General features: G+C 49.2%; 1 protein-coding gene across 3 annotated transcripts in view; it reads left to right on the plus strand.

Annotated features, from left to right (window-relative positions):
- RNFT2 (ring finger protein, transmembrane 2) overlaps window positions 1–6489 on the plus strand; it is a 116023-nt gene extending 109534 nt beyond the window's left edge. The window contains exons 11-12 of one of the 3 annotated variants that reach the window (XR_010122711.1): window positions 2187–2743; window positions 4621–6489. Coding sequence is in view for 2 of the 3 variants with exons in the window: in XM_063646758.1 (XP_063502828.1) it covers window positions 5195–5362 (168 nt within the window). In the remaining variant the exon portion in view is untranslated. Of the gene's footprint in view, window positions 1–2186 lie in introns of all 3 variants that reach the window. The other 2 variants (XM_063646759.1, XM_063646758.1) reach the window with 2 other exon arrangements.
- The last annotated feature ends 5036 nt before the right edge of the window (window positions 6490–11525 follow it).

The raw sequence follows: 11525 nt of genomic DNA on the forward strand, positions 1-11525 counted from the left end.
GCCTCCGAAAGTGCTAGGATTACAGGTGTAAGCCACTGTGCCTGGCCACCCAGGAAATTTTTAATTAACATAAAATATTATTTAATATATGGTACATATTCAGATGTCTCCAGTTGCCTTCAAAGTACCCTTTATAGTTGGCATTTTTTTTTGCCCACCCCCCCCCCCCGGGACCAATCAAGACTCATGTGCTGCATTTGGTTGTCATAGCTAAGTACTTTTAACATGTTAATTAATCTTCCAATGAGGGGGTTCTATCCCCATTTTACAGATGGGGGAACTGAGGCACAAACAGGTTGCATTACTTGTCCAAGTTATACAGCCAGAGAATGGTGGAACCCATTGGTCTTTCCAATCTCCCTGCCTCTCTCTCTCTCTCTCTCTTTTTTTTTTTTTTTTTTTTTTTTTTTTTTTTTTTTTTTTTTTGAGGCAGAGTTTTGCTCTCATTGCCCAGGCTGGAACACAATGGCACGATCTCAGCTCACCGCAACCTCTGCCTCCAGGGTTCAAGTGATTCTCCTGCCTCAGCTTCCCGAGTAGCTGGGATTATAGGCATGTACCACCACGCCCGGCTAATTTTGTATTTTTAGTAGAGACGGGGTTTCTCCATGTTGGTCAGGCTGGTCTCAAACTCTTGACCTCATGTGATCCACCTGCCTCACCCTCCCAAACAGCTGGGATTACATTTTGAGCCCCCGTGCCTGGCTCTCTCTTTTTTTTTAAATTTAATTTAATTTAAAGTTCCAGGATGCCTGTGCAGGATGTACAGGTTTGTTACATAGGTAAACGTGTGCCATGGCGGTTTGCTGCACCTATCAACCCATCACCTAGGTATTAAGCCCCACATGCATTAGCTATTTATCCTGATGCTCTCCCTCCCCCAGCCCCCACAACAGGCCCCAGTATGTTGTTCCCCTCCCTGTATCCATGTGTTCTCATTGTTCAGCTCTGACTCATTGAGTGAGAACATGTGGTGTTTGGTTTTCTGTTCCTGTGTTAGTTTGCTGAGGATAATGGCTTCCAGCTCCATCCATGTCCCTGCAAAGGATATGATCTCGTTCCTTTTTATGGCTGCATAGTATTCCATGGTATATATGTACCACATTTTCTCTATCCAGTCTATCATTGATGAGCATTTGGGTTGATTCCATGTCTTTGCTATTGTGAATAGTGCTGCAGTGAACATATGCGTGCATGTATCTGTTTATTGTAGCACTAGTTACCTGCCTTTCCTCTTGACCCTTGTGTTCTATTCTCAACCTAGAAGGCGGAGGGATCGCTTTAAACTGCACATCATATCAGGTCACTCCTCTGCTCCAAGCCCTGCCATGGCCCCTTACTTCTCTCAGAATAAGAGCCAAAGACCTCACAATGGCCCACAAGTACCTACACCATCTGCACCCCTCACCCTCCATCACTTCTGTGACCTCATCTCCCTCTCCCATCCACCCCGACAATCCCAGCCAAGCTATCCTCTCCTTCCTGTTCCTCCTGCACATCAAACATAGTCCAGCCTCAGGGCCTTTGCACATGCTGTTGCTGCTAGAAGTGCTTTTCCCCAAGATCTCATCAGGGCTCACTCCTCACCGTCCTGCAAGTTTTACCCAAATGTCAGTATGTCCGTAAAGTTGTCCTTAACATCCCAACCCGCCCAAGCCCTCCCTATTCCTTCTCCCTCCTGCTTTTTTTTTGTTTTTTGTTTTTTGTTTTTAGATGGAGTCTTGCTCTGTCACCTAGGCTAGAGTGCAGTGGCACAAACTCAGCTCACTGCAACCTCTGCCTCCGGGTTCAAATGATTCTCTTGCCTCCGCCTCCTGAGTAGCTGGGACTACAGGCGCCCACCACCAAGCCCGGCTAATTTTTGTATTTTTTAGTAGAAACGGGTTTTCACCATGTTGGCCAGGGTGGTCTCGAACTCCTGCCTCAGGTGATCCGTCCGCCTCAGCCTCCCAAAGTGCTGGGATTACAGTCGTGAGCCACCACACCCGTCCCCTCCCCTGCTGTTTCATCTTGGTGCTTCCTACTGATAACTCAGTATTTTAGAGTCGCGTTGTCTCCCCAATGCGAGTGCAGGCGCCCCGAAGGCAGGGGTTGTCTGTCTAGTCCGCTGCCGCTTCTCCTGCTCCCGAGACCGAGGTGGACGCGCAGTAAAGAGTCTTGGTGCCTGCTGATTGCTGTCCCCGCAGCACGTGTTCTGTGAGGAGTGCCTCTGCCTGTGGCTGGACCGTGAGCGCACCTGCCCGCTCTGCCGCTCGGTTGCTGTGGACACCCTGCGCTGCTGGAAGGACGGCGCCACGTCCGCACACTTCCAGGTGTACTAGGACCGAACACTAAGGACACCCAGAAGGACGCCAAGGGTCAGCATGCCCGGACCCAGCCCTGCGGGGGCTTCCTGAGAAACAGGCCTCAAGCACTTACATCCTGCCTCTTGCCCTCCACCACTTCTGACCCCAAAGTCCCGCCCCTGTCTTGTCCTTCTGACCTTCATCTTCCTCTCTCGTTCTGTGGTGTAGTGCGTGCCTCCTTCCCCTGCAAAAGGGGACGTCTTCCTAACTCAGACTTGATGCCCTTCTAGATGCGTCTTCCTTCTCCACTCCAAGTCAAGGACCTGGCAGTACATGAAGTTCCCACTTGTTGGCTTTCTCTTTTCTTTTCTCTTTCTTTTCTTTTCTTTCTCTCTCTCTCTCTTTCCCTCCCTCCCTCCTTCCTTCCTTCCTTTTTTTTTTTTTTTTTTTTTGACAGGGTCTTGCTCTATCACCCAGGCTGGAGTGCAGTGGCACAATCTCGGCTCGCTGCAACCTCCACCTCCTGGGTTCAAGCGATTCTCCTGCCTCAGCCTCCCGAGTAGCTGGGATTACAGGCACCCACCAACACACTTGGCTAATTTTTGTATTTTTTAGTAGAGACAGGGTTTTGCCATGTTGGCCAGGCTGGTCTCCAACTCCTGACCTCAAATGATTAGCTCACCTCAGCTTCACGAAGTGCTGGGATTACAGGCGTGAGCCACCATGCCCAGCCTCTTTTTTCTTTTTTCTTTTTTTTTTTTTTGAGACAGGGTCTGGGTCTTCACCCAGGCTGGAGTGCAGTTGGCACAATCACAGCTCACTGCAACCTTGAACTCCTGGGCCCAAGCCATCCTCCCGCCTCAGCCTCCCAAGTAGCTGGGACTATAGGTGTGTGCCACCAGGCCTGGCTAATTTTTTTTTTTTTTTTAATTTTTAGTAGAGGCGAGTACTCATTATGTTGTCCAGGGTGTTCTCAAACTCCTGGGCTCAAGCAGTCCTCCTGTCCTGGCCTCGCAAAGTGCTGAGTGCTGGAATTACGGGTATGAGCCACTGTGCCCAGCCCACCTGCTGGTTATTTTAACTTAGTAGCTAGTACCTAGTACTTGATGGCGCAGTCTGGGGAGGAGCCTAGAGGTCACTGCCTCCCAGATGGCCCAGGCCTGTGGATTGGAATCCCTGTGAGCCCTGTGAAGTCTTTTCTTTTCTTTTCTTTTCTCTCTTTTTTTTTTTTTTTTTGTTGTTGTTGTTGTTGTTGTTGTGAGACAGACTCTTGCTCTGTTGCCCAGGCTGGAGTGCAATGGCACAATCTTGGCTCACTGCAACCTCTGCCTCCTAGGTTCAAGTGATTCTCCTGCCTCAGCCTCCCGAGTAGCTGGGACAACAGGTGCGTGCCACCATGCCTAGCTAATTTTTTTTGTATTTTTAGTAGAGACGGGGTTTCACCACGTTGGCCAGGCTGGCATCAAACTCCTGACCTCAAGTGATCCACCTGCCTCAGCCTCCCAGAGTGCTGGGATTACAGGCATGAGCCACCACACCCGGCCCAAAGTATTTTCAAAATACAGTTGTTGGGCCCCACCATATACCTGTAATGACTTAAGGTCCCAAATACTTCATGCGCGGCAGGCACAGCATCCAGCATCCTGCTTGGATTACGTGCTGTCATCCTCACAACAGCCCTGTGATGGGGGAGGTACTGTTGGGTCCCCTGTTTTATAGATGAGGAAACTTGGGCACAGAGCTTGGTGCGGTAACTTTCCCAGGGTCACCCAGCCAGCATGGGCGGGCCGAGTTTCCAACAGAGGCCTGGTACAGTTTCAGAACCCACATCTAAAAAAAAAAAAATTTTATTAGAGATGAGGTCTCTAATAAAAATCCAGGTTGTCCAGGCTAGATTCAAACTCCTGGGCTCAAGTGATCCTCCCTCCTCAGCCTCCCAAGTAGCTGCAACTACAGGCACACTCTGCTATCCCCAGCAGAGCCCACACTCTTAACCTCCGCACTGATCTGCCCCTCAGACATTCCAGGCATGGGGCCCAGCAGACATGGTCTTCTAAAAGCACACGAGAGGCCGGGTGTGGTGGCCCGTGCCTGTAGTGCCAACACTTTGAGAGGCTGAAGCAGGAGGGTCACCTGAGGTCGGGAGTTCAAGACTAGCCTGGCCAACATGGCAAAACCCCTCTTTACTAAAAAATACAAAAATTAGCCAGGCGTGGTGGTGGGTGCCTGTAATTCCACCTACTCAGGAGGCTGAGGCAGGGAGAATTGCTTGAACCCGGGAGGCGAAAGTTTCAGTGAGCCGAGATTGCACACAGCACTCCAACCTGGGTGACAGAGTAAGCGAGACTCTGTCTCAAAAAAAAAAAAAAAAGAAAGAAAGGTCAGCTTTGGCCTAGATGTGGTTACCCCTTGGTCTCTTGTCTTTATGTCTTTCTCCTCTTTCTATTCTGTCATCTCCCTCACTTAAGTCTCAGGCCTGTCAGCGGCTCCTGTGGACATTGCCATCCCCTCTGGTAGGCTTCAGAGCAAACAGGACAACCCATGTTATGGATGTTTCCACCAACCAGGGTAGTGGCCTGGAGCACCGTAACCATCTGTGCTTCTGTGCTCTCTATGACAGAGCCACTTCTCCACCTCTGAAATGTTCCCTGCTCTGAAATCTGGCATGAGATGGCACAGGTGACCACGCAGAAGCCACCGGAATCTTGCCTGCCCTATTCCTCTCCCAAGTCTGTTCTGTTATCGTCAACCTCAGCACAACAGGCTGGCGCCAGTGGCATTACAGAGAAAGCAATCTGTGTGGCCAGTGGGCAGATTACCGTGCAAGGCCCAGGAGAAATGGAGGAGCTTTGCAGCCACCTCGCTGTCAGCCAGTATTAACATGTCCCCTTCCCCCCCCACCCCCATAGATTCAGGACATTCGCCCCTGTGTGCCACGAAGCCAAGACTTTCCCCTTGGCTTGGCATCCCTGGCTCTCTCCTGGTACCCAGCAAGACGTCTGTTCCAGGGCAGTGTAGCATCTTTCAGGCTCTGTTACTATGGCGATGGCCATGATGTTTCAATCCCACTTGCCTGAATAATCAAGTGGGAAGGGGAAGCAGAGGGAAATGGGGCCACGTGAATGCAGCTGCTCTGTTCTCCCTACCCTGAGGAAGAACCAAAGGGAAGCAACAGGAACTTCTGCAACTGGTTTTTATCAGAAAGATCATCCTGCCTGTGGATGCTGTCGAAGGGGCACAAGAAATTGGAGCTGGAGAAGATTGATGAAAGTGCAGGTGTGTCAGGAAATAGATAGAACAGTCTGCTGGGAGTCACACCTGGAATTCTGATTCCAAACTCTTTATTACTTTGGAAAGTCACTCGGCCTCCCTGTAGCCATCTCCAGGGTGACGGAACCCAGTGTATTACCTGCTGGAACCAAGGAAACTAACAATGTAGGTTACTAGTGAATACCCCAATGGCTTCTCCAATTATGCCCATGCCACCAAAACAATAAAATAAAATTCTCTAACACTGCAAAGAATGAGCCATGCCTGTTAACACTGTAAAGAATGTAACATGTGGGGGACACACAGGAGCAGGTGGGATGGTTTAGTTCAGGATTTTATTAGTGCGTGCCCTACCCTCTGGGGGAACGTCCCATCTGAGGTTTTCTTCTCAGTGGGGGGATTTAACTTCTGTCCTGGGGAAAACAGTGTCTGATGAGGAGTGTTTCCAACACAGGCTGCATGAATTCCCCAATACCTGTGCGAAAGCAGCCAGGAGTCCCCGTTGGAAAAGAACAATGCCACTCTCTTTTATGTATCTTGGTTCTGCAACTCATTTGTTGTAAGTAGGGTTAATCGAGTATCAGGTTCACAGTATCCTGCCCTTAATATTTTATGATTCACTGACTCAAGTTCCATGAAGTCCTTAGAAATGGTCCTCTTCATGTAAAATATCTTGAGAATAGTAAATGTGAGGGAATAAGAAAGGCAGGCTTTGGACTCAGATGTGATAGGTGCATCAGCTTCGGAAGAGAAGAATGATGTGCACAGTGGTAGGAAGACATCCGGGCTGCTGAGACTCGGGATTAGAAGAAAGGTAAATAAAGTGGGTCCTGGAATCTTTTAAGACTTCTGCTGTGGGACAAACAGCTGCCTTTGGTGTTTTTAATGTCTCCCAAAGTACCCTTCAGCCAATAAATACCATCTGTTGGTACAACTTGTGTTTGTGGTCTTGATTTTCCTTTCACCTCTTGAAGCCAAGTGCAACTGTTTTAGATCAAAGGAGAAGAAGCCCTTCGCGGAGTGGGTGGTTGTCTTATGTTGGTTTCCCCTAAAGCAGATCCTGTTCAGGTGCATGTGATTTATTGCAGAAGTGCTCCCACAAGAAACCAGTAAGGGAATCATGAGTGAAACAGAACAGGGAAGGGAAAGAAGCCAAGCTCTGGCGAACTCTCAGTCTTAGCCGGATCCCCCAGGGAGCTCAGGAGCGTAAGTTTCATCTCAGAGTTTGTCCCATCCCACAAAATACACACCAAATGATTCTTGGCACTGGGCTGATGGGGGGACTTCCTGCACTTCAGACTCTCCCCTAAGAGGCTCCAAGGTGAAGCCTCTGAAGGCCCCAGATACCAGCAAGGCACACGAAACTGCAGCATAGGAATCTGGCAAAAGGGATCAGAAAGGGCCTTTGTGGGGCACTTACAGTGCCCACTACAGGGGCTAACTGGAGGTGGTGCAGACCAAAAATGTATAGGCTGATTCAAGAAGGGTTTTCCAGGGCGCCCGATTATGATAGATATTTAAATGTAGATTAATAGCACAAGGTGACAGTACATGCCTCTCAGGGCAACATTATGACACCAGCCATGAAAACATCGTCAGGCCAAACTTTTGAGTTGCCATCAAGGCTGGGCGTGGTGGCTCACTCCTGTAATCACAGCATTTTGGAAGGCCAAAGTGGGAGGATCGCTTGAGCCCAGGAATTTGAGGCCAGCCTGGGCAACATAGCGAGACCCCTATCTCTACAAAAAATTAAAAAATTAGTCGGGCATGGTGATATGCGCCTGTGGTCCCAGCTACTCCGAGGTGGGAGGATCGCTTGAGCCCAGGAGGTGGAGGCTGCAGTGAGCCTTGATCACACCACTGCACTCCAGCCTGGGCGACAGAGCTAGATCCTGTCTCAAAAAAGACAAGAAAAGAAAACCAATTCAAATATGGCTTAAGTGAAAGAAAGACTTTATTTGGTTTACATAACTGTATGGGCTTCAGGTACAGCTGGATTCAGAGACTCCCAGTGTTGATATAGAATTGTGTCTCTCGGTCAGGCGCAGTGGCTCACGCCTGTAATCCCAGCACTTTGGGAGGCTGAGGCAGGCAGATCACTTGAGGTCAGGCGTTGGAGACCAGCCTGACCCCCTCTCTACTAAAAAAAAAAAAACTAGCCAGGCGTGGTGGCCCACACCTGTAATCCCAGCTACTCGGGAGGCTGAAGCACAGGAATCACTTAAACCTGGGAGGCGGAGGTTGCAGTGAGCCGAGATAGCGCCACTGCATTCCAGCCTGGGTGACAGAGTGAGACCCTATCTCTGGAAAAAAAAAAAAAAAAAAAGAATTGTGTCTCGGCCATCCCTCAATTCTGTTTTCCTCTGAGACAGTTTGATTTTCAGGCAGCTGGACCCAAGTGGTAGTAAGACGGCCCGCAGCAGTTCTGCGCTTATGTTCTAGCAGCTTAACAACCCCTGCATCCCGAAAGCTCCACCAAAAGTCTTAAGACTGACTCTCATTTGTTTGTCCCAAACCAATTACTTTAGCCAGTGAGATGTGGAGCACTGGCCAGGCCTGGGTCAGCTGCTGAGCTCTTGAGGCAGTGAGAGGATGGAGTCAGCCCCTCTAAGTCACATCGACTGAAAGTGGGGCGGGGGTGGGTGTTCAAAGGAAAAGAGAAGGTCTGGTATCTAAAAAAACAACCTGGGCCAGGCACGGTGGCTCACGCCTGTAATCCCAGCACTTTGGGAGGCCGAGGCAGGTGGATCACCCGAGGTCAGGAGTTCGAGACCAGTCTGACTAACATGGTGAAACCCTGTCTCTACTAAAAATACAAAAATTAGCCGGGTATGGTGACACATGCCTGTAATCACAGCTACTCGGGAGGCTGAGGCAGGAGAACAGCTTGAACCCAGGAAGCAGAGGTTGCAGTGAACCAATATCACACCACTGCACTCCAACCTGGGCAACAAGAGAGAAACTCTGTCTCCAAAAAAAAAAGGTATGTGTACTCAACCTCCCATTCTTAGGATGAGACTAGAACCCAAGTTGTCCGCAGTTGGAGACATTAATCTGCAGGCTCATTGGCTTGTCCACAGGATACCATGCATAAATTATGGTTGTGTGCACTCACCTTGAACTGTTGGGCAAGTTTCCCAAACCTGTGGCCCAACCCAAGGGCATTCTTTAGGCCAGTCCTTCCCTTCAGGGGTTGGGGGGGTGGTGGATCTTAGGAATTAGAGGAGGGAAGGAAGTGTCTGGCCTTCTGCCCGAGGGAACATTGGGGCAGGCAGGAGCCAGGGGCAGGGATCCTGTCCCTGTTATGTGGCCGGGTACTCCCAGAGTCTATGAGGGTCAGCCTTCCAAAAGGAAATGAAAACACAAATGTCTTTGGCTAGAAGTGCACAATCAATTTTTTAATAAAGTCATTACAAATATGTACAAAGCATCTCCAAGGTATGAAATTCCTCTTACAAAAGAGCACAACGACGTCAGAACCAACAACGTCAGAACCCAGAACAGAACGTCCCCAAGCATATTGCCTCTCTGGCTAGGCCAGAGGCCTCACTAAGGTTCTCCAGATACCCTCCCAGCTGTCCCTGCCATGCGCACAGGCTCCTTGGCGCTTATAGTGCAAAAGACCTTCGGGAGAAGGAACTCGGAAGTTCAGGTTGGAGAAGAGGGTAGGAAGGAGGTAAGAAAAGCTTCCCGTGTCCTAGGAAATAAGTCATACAGGCCCTATTTGCAAATTCCACACACCTTCCCCGGGGCCCTATAGAAACCAGGAACACAGGGTTAGGGCATGAGTATATAAAATCCACAACGAAACCAACCAGCCTGTCCTTGAGTGTCCCCAAAGGTGACACTTTTTCCAGTAGACCTAAGTCAGGCCCCCGGCTCCCAGCGGGGCCATGTGCTGGCACTCGCCCTGGAACTAGCAGTGCTGTGGGACGACCTCATGAAGGGACCCAGTGGAGCAGAGCAGTCAGCTCATGAGCGTGGGGGTCCCATGGGCTCGAGTCCAAATCTTGGCTCAGGCACTTCGCTGGTGGTGTGGACTTCAGCTAAGTTGCTTAACGTCTCTGAGCCTCAGCTTCCTCCACTGTAAAATGGGAATGCTAACAGTACTATCTGCTAAAGTGGGCATGAGGCATCGCAGAGGGGAAGACGGGTAAAGCACTTCGCCCAGTGCTTGGGAGTGGCGAGCACGCCATAAAAGGTAGCTTTGATTATTGTGTAAAGCAGCAAGGACCAGTCTGTTCATGCTGGAAATGAGTCGAGATTGCAGGCTTTTTAACTGCCTTTACCAGATAGCAGGGCTCTCAGTAAATACTATATAACAATCTGCCAGCAAAGCTTGGGGTCACAGTGGTGACCTGACAAATCTGTTAAACATCGTGAACCAGACTGGAAAGGAACATTTCACATCATCTGCTTCCGAGCAGGACTGCCCCTCCACCATCCACAAGTCAAGTCTCTTCTGAGATGGAATTCTACAACTGGCACATTGTAGATGCTCAATAAATATATGCTAAATGAATGAATGAAAATTTAAAAAATAAACTTTCAGCTTAAGCTTTAAAATGACACTTTGACATCAATTTCCTCCCCTCATGGAACTTCCAGTCAGCTCCATGGGACTAAAAAGAGTGTCTAGCCGGTCCCCTAAACCCTTAACCAACTTCTGACCTTCAGAAAAGAAATGGGTATTGACACAGAAGAGCAAAATCTGTGTTCTGGTCAATGCAACTTGTAATACCAGGTGGACACTCAGAAAGTCCACAATGGTGAGCCAGTGTCCCCAAAAGATACTTGTGTAGGAGGTGGGTGGGTGAGGACTCCTCTAATGCCCCGGGGAGGGAGAGTGATATTTTATCACTGTCAGAAACATAATAATAGGAGAACATGAGATCAGCTACATACATTGTGAAAACCAGTCACAGTTTCATTTTTCTGTCACAGTATTGGTTAAATCACCCTTTCCTCTCACCATCAAAACAGAAAAGAATCAAAATAAGAAGTGGAGGCTGAGCTCGGCGGCTCACGCCTGTAATCCCAGCACTTTGGGAGGCCAAGGCGGGTGGATCACTTGAGGCCAGGAGTTCAAAACCACTCTGGCCAACATGGTAAAACCCCGTCTCTACTAAAAATACAAAAATTAGCCGAGTGTGGTGGCGGGTGCCTGTAATCCCAGCTACTCAGGAGGCTGAGGCAGGAGAATCGCTTGAACCTGGGAGGTGGAGCTTGCAGTGAGCTGAGCTCGCACCACTGCACTCCAGCCTGGGTGACAGAGTGAGACTCTGTCTCAAAATAAAAAAAAAGAAGAAGAAGTGGAAAAGAAGTCCCCAGTATCCAAATGAAGGCAGCTAAAAAAAAATAAAATAAAAACAAATGAACAAAAAACAGGAACTGGGCTCTAAGAGATGCGCAGGGCCGAAAAAAAAACCAAAAAAACAAAACAGGAACTGGGGTCTAGGAGATGCGCACGGCCTAGGACCATGGACAGCAGCCGGTGGGGCTAATGGGTTCCCCAGAGAAACTTCCTACTCAGGCTACACCAATAACAAAGAGAATAGGAAACGGACCCCCAAATTTGAAGAGATTGTATTTGTTTGTGGGGGATCAGGTGGGGGTGAGAAGCTTCCAGAAAGGACTGGATCTCATTCGGAGTGTTGAAGTCCCGGGGGCTCCAGTCCCAGAGGTTCCTGGCTCCCCACTCTCTGAGAGCAAGCAGCACCATCAGAAATGAAGAGGCAAAAGTCTCTTCATCTCATTATGCAGCAAGCTACCTAAACGATGATCTCAGAGGCCTCCCTCTGCTTGTACGGTCACACACACACACACACACACTGCTGTCTGCTGAAACCCGATATGAGGTCTTTTTTAAAATTTATTTCAAAGCCTCCCTCCCTCTCTCTCTCTCTCTTCACAGACGCTCTGCAGTGAAGCTAATCAAAATCAATGACTCCTTGGCAGCCAGAGAAAAGT

The sequence above is a fragment of the Pongo pygmaeus genome, chromosome 10 (genome assembly GCF_028885625.2).
Source record: "Pongo pygmaeus isolate AG05252 chromosome 10, NHGRI_mPonPyg2-v2.0_pri, whole genome shotgun sequence".
In the NCBI taxonomy this organism is placed as follows: domain Eukaryota; kingdom Metazoa; phylum Chordata; class Mammalia; order Primates; family Hominidae; genus Pongo; species Pongo pygmaeus.